Source organism: Oncorhynchus mykiss, chromosome 18, assembly GCF_013265735.2.
Source record: "Oncorhynchus mykiss isolate Arlee chromosome 18, USDA_OmykA_1.1, whole genome shotgun sequence".
NCBI classification, from domain to species: Eukaryota; Metazoa; Chordata; class Actinopteri; order Salmoniformes; family Salmonidae; genus Oncorhynchus; species Oncorhynchus mykiss.
In genome coordinates this window covers 46,229,193-46,248,083 of record NC_048582.1, presented here as the reverse complement: position 1 = coordinate 46,248,083, position 18,891 = coordinate 46,229,193, and the positions used below count along the sequence as shown (strand labels likewise).

General features: G+C 41.1%; 1 protein-coding gene across 1 annotated transcript; it reads right to left on the bottom strand.

Annotated features, from left to right (window-relative positions):
- Positions 1-939: 939 nt before the first annotated feature.
- LOC110496942 (CMP-N-acetylneuraminate-beta-galactosamide-alpha-2,3-sialyltransferase 1-like) lies at positions 940-17,207 on the bottom strand. Its single transcript, XM_021572944.2, has 6 exons — positions 16,911-17,207; positions 10,585-10,778; positions 9,858-10,040; positions 9,696-9,740; positions 8,810-8,930; positions 940-1,693 (listed from the first exon to the last, which is right to left on the bottom strand). The coding sequence occupies exons 1-6, from the start codon at positions 17,205-17,207 to the stop codon at positions 1,535-1,537; spliced, it is 999 nt and encodes a 332-aa protein (XP_021428619.2). The 3' UTR covers positions 940-1,534.
- Positions 17,208-18,891: the final 1,684 nt, after the last annotated feature.

The following is an 18,891-nucleotide window of genomic DNA, read 5'->3' as shown; positions in this document are numbered from 1 at the left end:
GAAGTTTAATCCATAGACTGGTCCTTTGGAGGAAAGATTGTTGATATATATTTTACGTTTGTATTTTAAAGCATAATTGAGAAAGAATTAATTGAAGTTTAAATGTTTGACATTTTGGCCTTACACAGGCCTTTAAATCTGTTGGTGCTACAAAAATCGGTACCACTTGCTCTGTGGTGAGTTGTATTTTATTTTTTGTCTCATTAATTTATGAATATTGAACTTTTTTATTTTGGGCAAATGTTCTATTGTTGAACATAATACACTCTACAACATGGCTCTCTAACCCGGTTCCTGGAGAGCTACTGTCCTGTAGGTTTTTTACTCCAACCCTAATCTAGTGCACCTGATTCTAATAATTAGGTGGTTAATAAACTGAAATCAGGTTAGTCACAACTGAGGTTGGAGTGAAACCTACAGGTGGGTAGTGCTACATGAACAGGGTTGGAGAGCCCTGCTCTGCAGGATTATCAAAGTTCCAGAGAGGATGTCTGCTACCTTTTTTAAATTATTTTTTTAGAGTTGTGATCCAATTTGTAAGCATTACCTACAGAGTGAGTGATTCAAATAAAATTTAAAAATCATGGCCGCCATCTGTTGGTGGATGTGCAATGATACAAGTAAAGGAGAGCTGTGATAGGTTACATTGCCTACTATGCCAATTTCTCTGTATAAAATTGTCCGTAACTTTAAAACTAGCAGGGATCCAACCCGAGACGTTAATATGTCTGTAGAGTATATTATGTTCAACAATGTATGAAGTTTGTATTTCTTGGTATGTGACTTGTCCTGTTGTTGCTGTATGACATTATTTGTTATGATTAACTGACAATCTGGCCATAAGCTCCTTTCCACTTCTCATTCACTCAGTCGTGTTTTATGAGGATGATAAAACATTTAAATGTATAAATGAATATGTAAGTGATCATTTTTAATAAAGTCATCTTTCATAGCAATGAGGTGTCACGTCTAACAATGTAACACGTTATACCAGTGTTTAGCCTCTAGATGTCAGTGTTGTACTTATGGTCATACATCGATGTGATAAATCCATACAAAGGGCATGAAAGCCTAACTGATGCAGGTGGTGTATATTATTTTAATCAGTCAATGGAAAAGTATAAACAAAATCCTCCAAAGTAAGTAATAGTAACATTTACAGTAACAGTCCTTTCATTCAGGTAAGTAAGTAACCAAATGAGTTTCAGAAAGTATAAAACTAGTTGTCCATGGCATGAAAAACAACCACCCTCACTCATGTACAACTCTAAATATCTGACTACAAGGGAGCCATTTGATTTAATGGCTAATAACTGCTGATTAATTTAAGTTAAAACGGAAACAATCGGTTCAAGTTCATGCAAAACCAAAATCGGTAGTGTAGATAAACGATAAGGTTAAACTGTTAAAATAAGATGTAAATGCTGTGCAATGTAGACAATAAGCTAACACCTATTTGATGATGACTTTGTTCAAAAGATTATTGTAGCATACAGCTGTGAATTAAATAATCTTGATGAATCATCAAAATCACTTAATATATCTGTAGTTTGAATTTTTCCGAGAGCTTCATGACAACGTTGTACTCATAGTTTCCATCATGTACTCCAGTTTTGAGCCATTTATTGGTTGATGCTTCCCAGTAGTGGTGCCAGTGGCCATCTTTGTCTTTACCAAATCCATACACATTCACCTGCATTGGAATTAAATGCTTAAAGTTAGTTTAATAATAAGGTTTATGAAAGGTTGTATTTATGGCAATGTGATATTTTGTTTATGCAACCTATAGGTAGGGTTGAGCAATACATGCATTTGGTGCTAAAACAAACTAATGAATCACAAGAATCAAGTGGTATATTTAAATATAATTTATGTTCGCTTGTTCTCATGTATTTTTGGTCAATTCTCCTTCTGCTGAGACTGTGCACATTTACACAAACACACACAGCTCCTTGCCCTCCTACCATTCACAACAAAGATCAAATGTCACTTCTTCCTCTCTGACAAGTGGGTTTTAACAGGCAATTTGCATTTTTTGTTTGGTCCAACAAAATGGGTCATATGGGCACCGAAACACATTGAGACATTATTTGACTGTAATAGAGGAGAACTTAACCTTTCTAATGATGCTCTTTTTATGTATCAACCCCTCAAATTGCGCAAAGAGCAGACAATACTAAAATGAAAGTAGCCTGTCAATGAACATTCATTCTGTCATGCACGGGTACTGCTAGCAGCATTTTAGCCACAGACTGTTATACTTGCTGTCTAGTCTGTGTTTTATAAATGTGCAATGAGCATTAAAACTAAGTAATTGGCCACTCGTTCTCATTCTGAGAAATAAGGTGGCCACTTGATTTCAACATCTGAACAAAGTGGACAGACTAGCATGCTGTTCAAACAGTTGGAGATGGAAAGAAGTGTGTGTTCATAACAATTCAACTGTTCTACACTAAACAAAAATATAAATGCAACAATTTCAAAGATTTTACTGAGTTACAGTTCATATAAGGAAATCAGTCACTTGAAATAAATTAATTAGGCTCTAATCTATGGGTTTCACATGACTGGGAATACAGAAAAAAAGGTATGTTCGTGGATCAGAAAACCATTTGCCTTATGCTCGACACATCTCCTTCACATTGAGTTGAGCATGCTGTTGATTGTGGCCTGTGGAATGTTGTCAGTCCAGGGCTGTCCCTGAAAAAAAAAAAATATTTGTCCACCTACAGTTGTCTGTTCTTTCGACCAATCAATTGGTCAAAATGTTTTAACTTGTACTTTTCCCCATATAGACACACCCTATGTGTTTTAATAAAATCAACTATATGTAGGCTACTGAGCTTGTCTGATGCTTTAAGCACAGTTAGCACACTCTTCTCTGGTCTGGACCTCTGGCAGTCTCTGTGGGGGTACCACATGGTTCAATTCTCAGGCCGGCCCTTTTCTCTGTATATATCAATGATGTCACTCTTGCTGCGGGTGATTCCTTGATCCGCCTCTACGCAGACGACACCATTCTGTATACTTCTGGCCCGTCTTTGAACACTGTTAACAAACCTCCAAACGAGCTTCAATGCCATACAACACTCTTTCCGTGGGCTCCAACTGCTCTTAAACGCTAGTAAAACTAAATGCATGCTTCAAACGATCGATGCCCACACCCGCCCGCCGAACCAGCATCACTACTCTGGACGGTTCTGACTCAGAATATGTGGACAACTACAAATACCTAGGTGTCTGGTTAGACTGGAAACTCCCCTTCCAGACTCATATTAAGAATCTCCAATCCAAAATTAAATCTAGAATTGGCTTCCTATTTCTCAAACAAAGCCTCCTTCACTCATGCTGCCAAACATACCCTTGTAAAACTGTCTATTTTACCGATCCTTGACTTCGGGGATGTCATTTACAAAATAGCCTCCAATACTCTACTCAGCAAACTGGATGCAGTCTATCGCAGTTCCATCCGCTTTGTCACCAAAGCCCCATATACCAACCACCACTGCGACCTGTATGCTCTCGTCGGCTGGCCCTCGCTACATATTTGCCACCAGACCCACTGGCTCCAGGTCATCTAAGTCTTTGCTAGGTAAATCCACCACCTTATCTCACCATAACAACACCCACCCGTAGCACGCGCTCCAGCAGGTATATCTCACTGGTCATCCCCAAAGCCAACACCTCCTTTGGCCAACTTTCCTTCCAGTTCTCTGCTGCCAATGACTGGAACGAATTGCAAAAACCGCTGAAGTTGGAGACTTATATCTCCCTCTCAAACCTTAAGCATCAGCTGTTTGAGCAGCTCACCGATCGCTGCAGCTGTACACAGCCCATCTGTTTATAGCCCGTCCAACTTCCTACCTCATCCCCATATTGTTTTTATTTACTTTTTGCACACCAGTATTTCTACTTGCACATCATCATCTGCACATCTATCACTCCAGTGTTAATTTACTAAACTGTAATTACTTCGCTACTATGGCCCATTTATTGCCTTACCTCCTTACTCCATTTGCACACACTATATATAGACTTTTTTTCCATTATGTTATTGACTGTACTTTTGTTTATCCCATGTGTAACTCTGTTGTTTTTTGTCACACTGCTTTGCTTTATCTTGGCCAGGTCGCAGTTGTAAATGAGAACTTGTTTTCAACTGGCCTACTTGGTTAAATAAAGGTGAAATACAAAAAAAATCAATTTAAAAAATGGCTGTGCGAAGTTGCTGGATATTGATGGGAACTGGAACACGCTGTCCTATATGTCGATCCAGAGCATAGAGTATGCAGAGAGTATGCAGGCCATGGAAGGACTGGGACATTTTCAGCTTCCAGTAATTATGTACAGATCCTTGCGACATTGGGGCGTGCATTATCATGCTGAAGCATGAGGTGATGGTGACGGATGAATGGCACAACAATGGGCCTCAGGATCTCGTCACGGCATCTCTGTGCATTCACCATGCAATTGTGTTCATTGTCCGTAGCTTATACCATAACCAAACCACTAATATGAGGCACTGTTCACAACATTGATATCTCAAACCGCCTGCCCTCACACAATGCCATACACACTGTCTGCCATCTGCCTGGTAGAGTTGAAACCGGGATTCCTCCATGAAGAGCACACTTCTTCAGCATGCCAGTGGCCATCGAAGGTGAGTATTTGCCCACTGAAGTTGTAAACGGCGCAGAACTGTAGTCAGGTCAAGACCCCGGTGAGGACGACGAGCACGCAGATGAGCTTCCCTGAGACAGTTTCTGACATTTTGTGCAGAAATTCTTCAGTTGTGCAGATCCACAGTTTTATCGGCTGTTTGGGTGGCTGGTCTTAGACGATCCTGCAGGTGAGTAAGCCTGATGTGGAGGTCATGGGCTGGTGTGGTTACACGTGGTCTGTGGTTGTGAGTCCGGTTGGACTTAAGCATCACATTTTCTAAAACAATGTCGGAGGCGGCTTATGGTAGAGAAATTAACTTCAAATTCTCTGGCAACAGCCCTGGTGGACAATCCTGCAGTCAGCATGCCAATTGCATGCTCCCTCAAAACTTGAGACATCTCTGGCATTGTGTTGTGTGCAATAACTGCACATTTTGGTGGCCTTTTATTGTTCCCAGCACAAGGTGAATCTGTGTAATGATCATGCTGTTTAATCAGCTTCTTGATATGCCCCACCTGTCAGGTGGATGGATTATCTTGGCAAATGAGAAATGGTCACTAACAGGGATGTAAACACATTTGTGTACACAATTTGAGAGAAATAAGCTTTTTGTGCATATTAACAATTTCTGGGATCTTTTCTTTCAGCTCATCAAACCAACATTTTGCATTTATATTTTTGTTCAGTATACCTTGTTAGCTAGCAAACAGATCCACGTTGGCTAGACATTAAAGTGGAACTGACAGCGTTTGAGCAACATTAAATATTATTTAAGTATGCTAATATACACCCCCAGGAGGAATATGATGCCTTTTTGTTTGACATTTTCTGACAAACGACTACTTCGATATGCCCATTTTTACATTTCATACATTCATAGAATGTTTGGGAATGAGGTAGAGTAAGGCATTTGTGAAAATTATTTAGCAATTAGAGTGGGAAAGCGGCCATGCGTTTGGACAATTAATACACACTTCAGCAAATAAAACCTTTAATAAAAACATATACTGTACAACACTGGAATCTTACGCATACCAATACGCTATAGCCAATCAGAGCTACAGTAGGCCTAAATGCAAATTTGCCATGTGCCACATGGGCCTGCCATTATTTACTTTGAACTGGAATGTGTTTACATGCAGTAGCAACAGCAGGACTTTAGCGCAATAGAAAGCATTCACCAAAAGCCACAAAATACACCTGAATGGATTTGTGCAAATATGTAAATACCACGGGAGTCGTCTTACATTTGGGAAATGTACAGTCCTATTGATCAAGCAACCATGAAAAGGTAGGCTCTCTCTTATTTAGTTGCCTATGCACATCATCAATATCAACAACTGTTAGCCAGAGCGAGATGAGCTCAAATCTAACGTGGAAACGGTAGACAAACTGAAACCTTTTCAGCTTGTAGTTGGCGGTCAAAATTGCGTTGATAAACAATGGAGAATAGGCGCCTGCTCGCCCAATGCATGCGTGTCCCAACCCACGTTTTGACAACTGAATGGAAATTTGCCTGCCTGCCCATTCGATCAATGCCAAATACATTTGGTTAACTGTAACAGTCGTTCAAGTTCAGTATAGCAAGCGAAGTGATTTACATTTCCAAATAACACCTGCATCTCTAGCTGTAGCCACAGAAAAACGATATGGGGGAAAAAGTCGGCCTTTCACCAACTCTTCTAATGACAACATCTTCCCAGGAGCTAGCTAACGTTATACTCAGTGTTTTTAGCTTGTTAAATAAATAGATAAACTAGCATACAGTATCTGACACGTTATGACTGACTTGTGATCATTGCCCTATCTAGTTTGATTCTATTGACATTCCAAGCCTTAGCGACATTCGTCCGTTTTTGTCCAAAATATTGAGTCATTGAAACTGAAACAGTGCATCCCGAATGGAAGCAGCAAACATTGTACCTGGCCAGCTGTAATTTACAACCATATATATTTGTTGGACTAGTAAAACATTTATTGGTGAATTATATTAGTCATGCATTGAACTGACAAGAATGCCTTACTCTGCATCATGGGATTTTTAGTTAAATATGACCTATTTTTAAACCTCTTACAAAGTTGTTTTTCTAGTATAAACTGGGAATTGTATATTTGACTGTTTGTTTCATGTCTTCAAAGTAGTTAACACTCTCAGTTCCACTTTAAAAATGTAGCTGGCTACAACTAGCACGTGGGCTTGTGGTTGGGAGATTGTTAATGAGACCTGTGTTCATTTTCTATAATGCCTGCTACAAGAAGTGTGTCATTATTAGTGAATGTGCAGTATGCATGGATCTGGTTAAATTTGAAACAAAAAGGTCATTTTGATAGACAGTCTTGAAAGCAAGATAGGAAAAAACAGGTTAAACTATTTTCATGAAATAATTAAATTATTAGTGGGTCTCATGTTATGGAAGGCTTATATTTAGCCTATATTTAGCCTTATTGCTGTTTGTTTTGAAATGCAGTGTATTTTAGCTTTAATTGTACAAAATAGCTTATTTAGAGAAGAACCAAAAAAATTGCACACTTGACATTCTCGAGGTAGTCACCTTGAATGCTTTTCCAACAGTCTTGAAGGAGTTCCCACATATGCTGAGCACTTGTTGACTGCTTTTCCTTCACTCTGCAGTCCAACTCACCCCAAACCATCTCAATTGGGTTGAGGTCGGGTGATTGTGGAGGCCAGGTCATATGATGCAGCACTCCATCACTCTTCTCCTTGGATAAATAGCCCTTACACAGCCTGGAGGTGTGTTGGGTCATTGTCCTGTTGAAAAACAAATGATAGTCCCACCAAGCCCAAACCAGATGGGATGGCGTATCGCTGCAGAATACTGTGGTAGCCATGCTGGTTATGTGTGCCTTGAATTCTAAAAGAATCACTGACAATGTCACCAGCAAAGCACCCCCACATCATCACACCTCCTCCATGCTTCATGGTGGGAACCACACATGCGGAGATAATCCGTTCACCTACTCTGCATCTCATAAAGACATTGGGGTTGGAACCAAAAATCTCAAATTTGGACTCATCATTCCAAAGGACAGATTTCCACCGGTCTAATGCCCATTGCTCATGTTTCTTGGCCCAAGCAAGTCTCTTCTTATTATTAGTGTTCTTTAGTAGTGGTTTCTTTGCAGCAATTCGATCATGAAGGCCTGATTCATGTCAATCTCCTCTGAACAGTTGATGTTGAGATGTGTTTGTTACTTGAACTCTGTGAAGCATTTATTTGGGATGCAATCTGAGGCTGGCAACTCTAATGAACTTATCCTCTGCAGCAGAGGTAACTAATGAACTTATCCTCTGCAGCAGAGGTAACTCTGGGTCTTCCTTTCCTGTGGCGATCTTCATGAGAGCCAGTTTAATCATAGCTCTTGATGGTGTTTGCGACTGCACTTGAAGAAACTTTCAAAGTTCTTGACATTTTCCAGATTGACTTACCTTCATATCTTAAAGTAATGATGGACTGTCATTTCTCTTTGCTTATTTGAGCTGTTCTTGACATAATATGGACTTAGCCCTATTTTGTACAAGACCATCTTCTGAATATCAATCCTACCTTGTCACAACACAACTGATTGGCTCAAATGCATTAAGAGGGAAAGATCTTCCACAAATGAACTTTTAACAAGGCTAACCTGTTAATTAAAATGTGTTCTGGGTGACTAACTCATGAAGCTGGTTGACAGAATGCCAAGTGTGTGTAAAGCTGTTATCCATGCAAAGGGGGGCTACTTTGAAGAATCTGAAATATAAAATATATTTTTATTTGTTTAGCACTTTTAGTACATGATTCCATATGTGCTATTTCATACTTGTGATGTCTTCACTATTATTCTACAATGTATAAAATAGTAAAAATAACAAAAAAAACATTGAATGAGAAGGTGTGTCCAAACTTTTGACTGGTACTGTGTGTGTGTGTGTGTGTCACCCATACATTTGAAATTGTTAGGCCATATCACCCAGCCCTACTTAAAGCCATTAGATGTCAGTGTTGTTCCTCTACTCCCATTGTGTGTAGTATACAGTGTGTATTGTGTGTCATTTCTTTATTATCCAGTGTGTCTTGCTGAGAAAGTACACTCCTATCCACATTCCTAGCAGTGCATGTATTTGAATATGAATAAGAAGTCTTACCTCGTCACAAATGTGTATGGCTAATATTAAAGCCATGAATCCAGTAGAGGGATATTTGCCTTGATAGTCAAGCCAGACTTGATGAACATATTTCATAAATGCAGGATTAAGAACCAATACCTGTGTGGAATATAATATACATAGCATGTATATATCAATGTGATTCAATTAAAAAAAGAGGAATGATGACTTGTGATACATCAAATTTGAGAACTTACGCTGTCAGATTTGATATTGTCGGATAATAGATGGCATGATGCACTGTTCGTACATTCTGATGCAGTCTCAAACTATGAGCAAAGGTCATGACTCTTAATGACACATTTGCCTTCAGGCAAATACCAATCCAAATCATTTCTGACCTCACTGCCTCTTTTGTTAGGAAACCACCCATACCAAGAACCATATTTAATTTATTTAAATGTATGTATATATGTAGAGTTATTTATCGTAGTAGATGGCTCTGCCCATACCTAACACAGATCCTCAATTACAAGCATTGCAAGTGTATCATAGTGTCCAAAATATACAAATATATTTTATTAGATATCATTGACTCTGTAGATGTTTTGTAGTAAAGTAAGTAGGCTGACACTGGAATGGCTATAGGAGCAGGAGCCTATATCCTGTTTCTGTAAGGTGAGGCAGCTTGATGTACAAGTATCACCCCTTGACATGATGCTAGTCTATTGCAGGGCCTTATCCTCAATCTATCTCCTTAAAGCTGAGTGCCAAGCAGAGACGAACTGGGTCCCATTTTTTTGGTCTTCGGTATGACTCTGCCGAGGTTTGAACTTCCAACCTTCCAATCTCAGGGCGGACACTAACCACAAGGCCACTAGATGATAATAATAATAGTAAATACATCATGATCAACAAGGTACTCAAGTCTTTGTTGGCCTTTATCTTTGGTCTAAGAGGTAAATATGAGCTGTTGAATAAAATAAGACTGATTTCATCCAGAGCTGCTACCTAATCTTATTAAAATGCATGGTGTAACAAACTGCTAGACTAATCAAAATTGAATCTATAATAAGTGGTTACTCACTAAGTGATGTTAGATCCATTGGTGATGGCGCCGGGTAGCCACTGAAGGTCCAGAGTCTTGAAAGGGATCAGCAGGAACCTGGTGGTGTTGTCCAGATCTATGGCACTCTCTGGGTACATGACTTGATGTGTGGTCCGGCTTCCTACATCCTCCTCATAGCTAAAGGTAGGAGCCATGTTCATTCTGGATAACGCAGTAAAAAAAAGAAAGCAGTGACCCATATCATGGCAACAATATTTCAAAGCACTTGAATTCAAAACACATAGTGACAGCATTGGTAGCGCCTTTGAGGGCTATCTCTATTTTAAAGTAGTTGATTTCTTCTTATTCTACTTCCTAATGGTTTATTGGCAGTCAGTAAACAAACTGAAATGGTGCTTACTGCTACCTGGAGTGTGCGGTCTGAACAGGCATAAAGCCAAGGTTGGTGGTTTATTGCCACCCCCAGCTAAAGAATGTTTGCTCCTTTTTCCTGGAGTGTGCACTTGTTCACTACTTCTCACAAATCCAAAAGCATTGGATTGGTGGAGGCATGGGCTAGTGGGAATTTCCACCATATATCCTATCTAGTCATTTCCTTTCAAATCATTAAAGGGAAGTGAACAAGTACACATTTGGAGGTAGGAGGGATAGCTAACCCCTCCTGCTGAGTCCTCAATGGCACTGCCCATGCTGAAACAGGCTTTGTGGAAGGTCTATCAACACCCCACCCTTTGTTGGCCTATACCTTATGATGACATCATTGGAGTCTATGAGGGCTCCGTAGTGGGAGCCCTTGAGGTTCCCAGAGTTCCCCACCACAGCACAGGTCCTACAGCGCTCAGGGCCTGCGTCCATGTAGAGGTCGTCATCAGGGATGACCTGGAACAAGTGTTCCACCACCTCTCTGAAGGTGGCTGTGCTACGGTCATCCTGCAATTTCTGGTGATAAGGTAAGATAGTACTTTATTTGATTCCACCAGCCAATAGCCTACATAAAACACAACAGACACCATAAACTGCACAATGCAAATCGCACACCATAGCATCAGAGAAAACCCTCACACTGAAGTGATTGTATTTCATGGTTTCATGTTTACGTTTTCAACTGCCCAGGGACTGCAAATGGAAATGAGCTGTTGGCTAAATCTGGTGCAACGGATCAGGATAATGAGACTGTTTTTGTTCAACATTGTCTCTGTCCAAATTAACGTAATACGTCAATAAAATACATAAGTATTGAATCCAGCCACCTGCTCTTTACACTGAAGTTATTGTTGATGACAGTAGCAAACAGTTGTCCGTGACCGTGCTTTTAAACTGCAGCCTAAAACATCCAATAAGAGTTCATTCTGAAAAAAACTCCCACATACAGTGCCTTGCGAAAGTATTCGGCCCCCTTGAACTTTGCGACCTTTTGCCACATTTCAGGCTTTAAACATCCCAAGGAGCACTGTGCAAGCGATAATATTGAAATGGAAAGAGTATCAGACCACTGCAAATCTACCAAGACCTGGCCGTCCCTCTAAACTTTCAGCTCATACAAGGAGAAGACTGATCAGAGATGCAGCCAAGAGGCCCATGATCACTCTGGATGAACTGCAGAGATCTACAGCTGAGGTGGGAGACTCTGTCCATAGGACAACAATCAGTCGTATATTGCACAAATCTGGCCTTTATGGAAGAGTGGCAAGAAGAAAGCCATTTCTTAAAGATATCCATAAAAAGTGTCATTTAAAGTTTGCCACAAGCCACCTGGGAGACACACCAAACATGTGGAAGAAGGTGCTCTGGTCAGATGAAACCAAAATTGAACTTTTTGGCAACAATGCAAAATGTTATGTTTGGCGTAAAAGCAACACAGCTGAACACACCATCCCCACTGTCAAACATGGTGGTGGCAGCATCATGGTTTGGGCCTGCTTTTCTTCAGCAGGGACAGGGAAGATGGTTAAAATTGATGGGAAGATGGATGGAGCCAAATACAGGACCATTCTGGAAGAAAACCTGATGGAGTCTGCAAAAGACCTGAGACTGGGACGGAGATTTGTCTTCCAACAAGACAATGATCCAAAACATAAAGCAAAATCTACAATGGAATGGTTCAAAAATAAACATATCCAGGTGTTAGAATGGCCAAGTCAAAGTCCAGACCTGAATCCAATCGAGAATCTGTGGAAAGAACTGAAAACTGCTGTTCACAAATGCTCTCCATCCAACCTCACTGAGCTCGAGCTGTTTTGCAAGGAGGAATGGGAAAAAATGTCAGTCTCTCAATGTGCAAAACTGATAGAGACATATCCCAAGCGACTTACAGCTGTAATCGCAGCAAAAGGTGGCGCTACAAAGTATTAACTTAAGGGGGCTGAATAATTTTGCACGCCCAATTTTTCAGGTTTTGATTTGTTAAAAAGGTTTGAAAAATCCAATAAATGTCGTTCCACTTCATGATTGTGTCCCACTTGTTGTTGATTCTTCACAAAAAAATACAGTTTTATATCTTTATGTTTGAAGCCTGAAATGTGGCAAAAGGTCGCAAAGTTCAAGGGGGCCGAATACTTTCGCAAGGCACTGTATGAACACCTCAATATGAAAATACAAATAAAAACATGCGACCACATTAAGCTATTGGAGGTTCTTAACTTTAGAAAACAATAGGCATGTTTTGACATTTGAATGTATTGTAGTGATCCACACTATATGAGCTACGTTACAACGTTACTACGTTGACCAGTTGATCTTTAGAAATGGGGTAGGATACTGTAATGAAGTTTTGAATAATAAATTACCCACCACAGGTCACTTTTCCAATTTGTTTTTGTTTTATTTTATGACATGGGATAGTATATATTGTTGCTTTGTAGGTCTGTGTATCTAGGTTAGGGTGTCTTGGGGTTAAACAACCCCCTCCAGTAATTTTCACAGAAACCACTCTGTCACCCCCCAAAAATGTACACTTTCCCTGGATGCCACTAGTCTTGCTATAATACACACACACACACACACACACACACACACGTGTGTGTATGTATATGTACACTACCGGTCAAAAGGTTTTAGAACACCTACTCATTCAAGGGTTTTAATTTATTTTTGCTTTTTTCTAAATTGTAGAATAATAGTGACGATGTCAAAACTATAAATAACATATATGGAATCATGCAGTAACCAAAAAAGTGTTAAACAAATCAAAATATGTTTTTATATTTGAGATTCTTCAAATAGCTACCCCTTGCCTTGATGACAGCATTGCACACTCTTGGCATTCTCTCAACCAGCTTCACCTGTAATGCTTTTCCAACAGTCTTGAAGGAGTTCCCACATATGCTGAGCTCTTGTTGGCTGCTTTTCCTTCACTCTGCCGTCCAACTCATCCCAAACCATCTCAATTTGGTTGAGGTTGGGGAGGTTGTGGAGGCCAGGTCATCTGATGCATGACTCCATTACTCTCCTTCTTGGTCAAATAGCCCTTACACAGCCTGGAGGTGTGTTGAATCATTGTCCTGTTGAAAAACAAATGATAGTGCCACTAAGCCAAAACCAGATGGGATGGCGTATCACTGCAGAATCCTGTGGTAGCCATGCTGGATAAGTGTGCTTTGAATTCTAAATAAATCAGTGTCACCAGCAAAGCACACCCACACCATAACACCTCCTCCTCCATGCTTTAAGGTGGGAAATACACATGCAGAGATCATCCGTTCACCCACACCGCGTCTCACAAAGACATGGTGGTTGGAACCAAAAATCTCAGATTTGGACTCTAGACCAAAGGACAAATTTTTACTGGTCTCATGTCCATTGCTCATGTTTCTTGGCCCAAGCAAGTCTCTTCTTATTGGTGTCCTTAAGTAGTGGTTTCTTTGCAGCAATTTGCCTCATTCACACGGTCTCCTCTGAACAGTTGATGTTGAGGTGTGTCTGTTACTTGAACTCTGAAGCATTTATTTGGGCTGCAATATGAGGCTCGTAACTCTAAGGAACTTATCCTCTGCAGCAGAGGTAACTCTGGGTCTTCCATTCCTGTGGCGGTCCTCATGAGAGCCAATTTAATCATAGCTCTTGATGGTGTTTGCAACTGCACTTGAAGAAACTTCAAAGTTCTTGAATTTCTCCAGATTGACTGACCTTCATGTCTAAAAGTATGTCATGTCTTGCCATAATATGGACTTGGTCTTTTACCAAATAGGGCTATCTTCTGTATACCCCCCCCCCCCCTACCTTGTCACAACACAACTGATTGGCTCAAACCCATTAAGAAGGAAAGAAATTCCACAAATTAACTTTTAACAGGGCACACCTGTTAATTTAAATTATTCCAGGTGACTACCTCATGAAGCTGTTTGAGAGAATTCCAAGAGTGTGCAAAGCCACTCCTGCGTTGTCTTGGCTGTGTGCTTATGGCCGTTGTCCTGTTGGAAGGTGAGGAGCAGGTTTTCATCAAGGATCTCTCCTGTACTTTGCTCTGTTCAGCTTTCCCTCGATCTTGACTAGTCTCCCAGTCCCTGCCACTGAAAATCATCCCCACAGCATGATGCTGCCAACACCATGCTTCACCGTAGGGATGGTGCCAGGTTTCCTCCAGATGTGACGACTGGCATTCAGGCAACAGAGTTTAATCTTGGTTTCATCAGACCAGATAATCTTGTTTCTCATGGTTTGAGAGTCCTTTAGGTGCTAATTGGCAAACTCAAAGCAGGCTGTCATGTGCCTTTTACTGATGAGTGGCTTCCGTCTGGCTACTCTACCATAAAGGCTTGATTGGTTGTGTGCTACAGAGATGGTTGTCCTTCTGGAAGGTTCTCCCATCTCCACAGAGGAGCTCTAGAGCTCTGTCTTAGTGACCATCTGGTTTTTGGTCACCTCCCTGACCAAGGCCCTTCTCCCCAGATTGCTCAATTTTGCCAGGCGGCCAGCTCTGGGGAGAGTCTGGGTGGTTCTGAACTTCTTCCATTTAAGAATGATGGAGGCCACTGTGTTCTTGGGGACCTTTAATGCTGAAGAAATGTTGTGGTTCCCTTCCCCAGATCTGTGCATTAACACAATCCTGTCTCTGAGCTCTACGAACAATTCCTTCGACCTCATGGCTTGGTTTTGCTTCTGACATGCACTGTAAACTGTGGTACCTTATATAGACAGGTGTGTGCCTTTCCAAATCATGTCCAATCAATTGCATTTTCCACAGGTGGACTCCAATCAAGTTATAGAAACATCTCAAGGATGATTAATGGAAACAGGATGCACCTGTTTTCGCTTTGTCATTATGAGGTATTGTGTGTACATTGATGAGGAATATGTTTTATTTAATCCATTTTAGATTAAGGCTGTAACGTAACAAAATGTGTAAAAAGTCAAGGGGTCTGAATATTTTTCCCCAAATGCACTGTATGTCTGGACACCCCTTCAAATTAGTGGATTTGGCTATTTCGCCCCACCCGTTGCTGACAGGTGTATAAAGTCAAGTACACAGCCATGCAATATCCATAGACAAACAGTGGCAGTAGAATGGCCTTACTGAAGATTTCAGTGACTTTCAACGTGGCCCTGTCGTAGGGTCAGTTCGTCAAATTGGTCAAATCAGTTTGTCAAATATCTGCCCTGCTAGAATTACCTCGGTCAACTGTAAGTGCTGTTATTTTGAAGTGGAAATGTCTAGGAGCAACAACAGCTCAGCCGCAAAGTGATAGGCCAAGCTCACAGAATGGGACTTCTTCTGTCCTTGGTTGCAACACTCACTACAAACTTTCTTTGGAAGAAACGTCAGCGCAAGAACTGTTCGTCGGGAGCTTCATGAATTGCGTTTCCTTGGCCGAGCAGCTGAACACGAGCCTAAGATCCCTATGCACAATGCCAAGCGTCGGTTGGATTAGTGTAAAGCTTGCCGTCATTGGACTCTGGAGTAGTGGAAATGCGTTCTCTGGAGTGAGGAATCATGGATCACCATCTGGCAGTCCAACTGACGAATCTGGGTTTGGCGGATGCCAGAATGCTACCTGCGCGACTTCATAGTGCCAACTGTAAGGTTTGGTAGCAGAGGAATAATGGTCTGGGTCATGGTTCAGACCTCTTACTTCCAGTGAAGGGAAATCTTAACACTACAGCATACAATGACATTCTAGACAATTCTGTGCTTCCAAGTTTGTGGCAACAGTTTGGGTAAGGCTGGTTTGTCAAGATCGATGTGGAAGAACTTGACTGCCTGCACATAGCCCTGACCTCAACCCCATCGAACACTTTTGGGATGAATTGGAACGCTGACTGCGAGCCAGGCCTAATTGCCTAACACCGGTTCCTGACCTCACTAATGCTGTTGTGGCTGAATGAAAGCAAGTTCCCGCACAATCTTCCAAAACCGGAAATTGTATGCTACATTAGTTCTAGCACTAACTGAGGAGAGATTACTGGAACACAGAAACCACTATATGAATTAGCTAATAGCAATTAGTATTTATAATTCGTCACATCACGGGCGAGCTCACCATTGATCGAAATAATTGAGTAAAACACTTTCTAGAAATCGAAAGTAATCCGACAATGTGTAGTTAATGCGTGCCGCCATGTTTGTTTTTTCACATCAACCAAAGATAATAAGAGGAGTCATCTACTATCATTCACTTCCCTTCATTCTCTTCTGGAAGTTTACTCAAAAGATGAGTGAATCATTCCTTCACCTCATTATAGGATCTTTGATCTGACAGAATGCATGGAGCCATAGCATTATAGCATTAGCTCATTATAATCGGTACAACCTTTAGTACAAGTATTTTACTTGAAACAGCCTATAGATAATTAGCAGGCAGTGCGTGTTAACAGTCCTGTCACGTAACAGTCACATTTTGGAACAGTGAGTGCATTCTGACATCACATGCATAAAACAACTCACACTGTGCTGACCATTAGAGACATTTGGAACTCACAGGGGAAAAGGTTAAAGGGGTTGTTTCCCCCCAAAGGTACCCTTCTATGGACGTGCGGTGACAATGCTTTTATTTGTCCAATTCTGTTTATTCTGCCATTTTGGTAAGGTATCATTTTAAAGAACAGTTGATCTAACAAAATATATATAATAATTACCTGCCACCATGCTCTGGTATCTTCATTAAGTTTCTTGTTCTCTCTGGTCAGAAATGGTTTGATAGACCTGATGAAGCGCTTCTGAAACCAGAGGTCATCATCCGGCTGAGTCATACATTTGATACATGCACAATGACTTGGAAAGATTTTCCTGCCCAGCAGCCGAAGGGCAATTTTTGCCAAATCAACAAGTGACTTGGAGAATAGCTGCCCAGTGTGTCCAGTATGTAACACAAAGATAGTGAGGCAGAGTAGAACGGTGATAAGACAGCCTTTTCTATGCCTGAAGATAATCATTTTGGGGGTAGCAGGGGTATCTGTTGGGTGTCACAGAATCCTCAACACCTGTGAAGAGATCAATAATAAACTAATAATAGCGTGCCATGTAGAATAGGTCTTAATAAAACAGCTGTAAATCTATAGGCATTATAGCAATAGCTCATTATAATCAGTACAACCTTAAGTACAAGTACATTTTTCCTGACGCCTTGCATTGTAATTACACAATGCTGCACAATAGCCTAATGAAGGCTTTGTTCTGGTTTAGTCAACAAAGGTGATTTCATGACCATCGAATACCCACTGGTCTGCCGTTGAAATTTTTTATTTATTTTTATTTTTTATTTCACCTTTATTTAACCAGGTAGGCTAGTTGAGAACAAGTTCTCATTTGCAACTGCGACCTGGCCAAGATAAAGCATAGCAGTATGAGCAGACAACACAGAGTTACACATGGAGTAAACAATTAACAAGTCAATAACACAGTAGAAAACAAAGGGGGAGTCTATATACAATGTGTGCAAAAGGCATGAGGTAGGCGAATAATTACAATTTTGCAGATTAACACTGGAGTGATAAATGATCAGATGGTCATGTACAGGTAGAGATATTGGTGTACAAAAGAGCAGAAAAGTAAATAAATAAAAACCAGTATGGGGATGAGGTAGGTGAAAATGGGTGGGCTATTTACCAATAGACTATGTACAGCTGCAGCGATCGGTTAGCTGCTCAGATAGCTGATGTTTGAAGTTGGTGAGGGAGATAAAAGTCTCCAACTTCAGCGATTTTTGCAATTCGTTCCAGTCACAGGCAGCAGAGTACTGGAACGAAAGGCGGCCAAATGAGGTGTTGGCTTTAGGGATGATCAGTGAGATACACCTGCTGGAGCGCGTGCTACGGATGGGTGTTGCCATCGTGACCAGTGAGCTGAGATAAGGCGGAGCTTTACCTAGCATGGACTTGTAGATGACCTGGAGCCAGTGGGTCTGGCGACGAATATGTAGCGAGGGCCAGCCGACTAGAGCATACAAGTCGCAGTGGTGGGTGGTATAAGGTGCTTTAGTGACAAAACGGATGGCACTGTGATAGACTGCATCCAGTTTGCTGAGTAGAGTGTTGGAAGCCATTTTGTAGATGACATCGCTGAAGTCGAGGATCGGTAGGATAGTCAGTTTTACTAGGGTAAGCTTGGCGGCGTGAGTGAAGGAGGCTTTGTTGCGGAATAGAAAGCCGACTCTTGATTTGATTTTCGATTGGAGATGTTTGATATGAGTTTGGAATGAGAGTTTGCAGTCAAGCCAGACACCTAGGTACTTATAGATGTCCATATATTCTAGGTCGGAACCATCCAGGGTGGTGATGCTAGGCGGGCATGCGGGTGCAGGCAGCGATCGGTTGAAAAGCATGCATTTGGTTTTACTAGCGTTTAAGAGCAGTCGGAGGCCATGGAAGGAGTGTTGTATGGCATTGAAGCTTGTTTGGAGGTTAGATAGCACAGTGTCCAATGACGGGCCGAAAGTATATAGAATGGTGTCGTCTGCGTAGAGGTGGATCAGGGAATCGCCCGCAGCAAGAGCAACATCATTGATGTATACAGAGAAAAGAGTCGGCCCAAAGAATTGAACCCTGTGGCACCCCCATAGAGACTGCCAGAGGACCGGACAGCATGCCCTCCGATTTGACACACTGAACTCTGTCTGCA

Excerpts from the sequence above, each read along its gene's own strand:
- LOC110496942 (XM_021572944.2), bottom strand. The coding sequence starts at position 17,207 with ATGATTATCTTCAGGCATAGAAAAGGCTGTCTTATCACCGTTCTACTC. Across the intron at positions 9,741-9,857 it reads AATGGATCTAACATCACTTA|CTCATATTTACCTCTTAGAC; the intron begins GTGAGTAACCAC and ends TTTATTCAACAG. Across the intron at positions 1,694-8,809 it reads CCATACACATTTGTGACGAG|GTGAATGTGTATGGATTTGG; the intron begins GTAAGACTTCTT and ends ATTCCAATGCAG.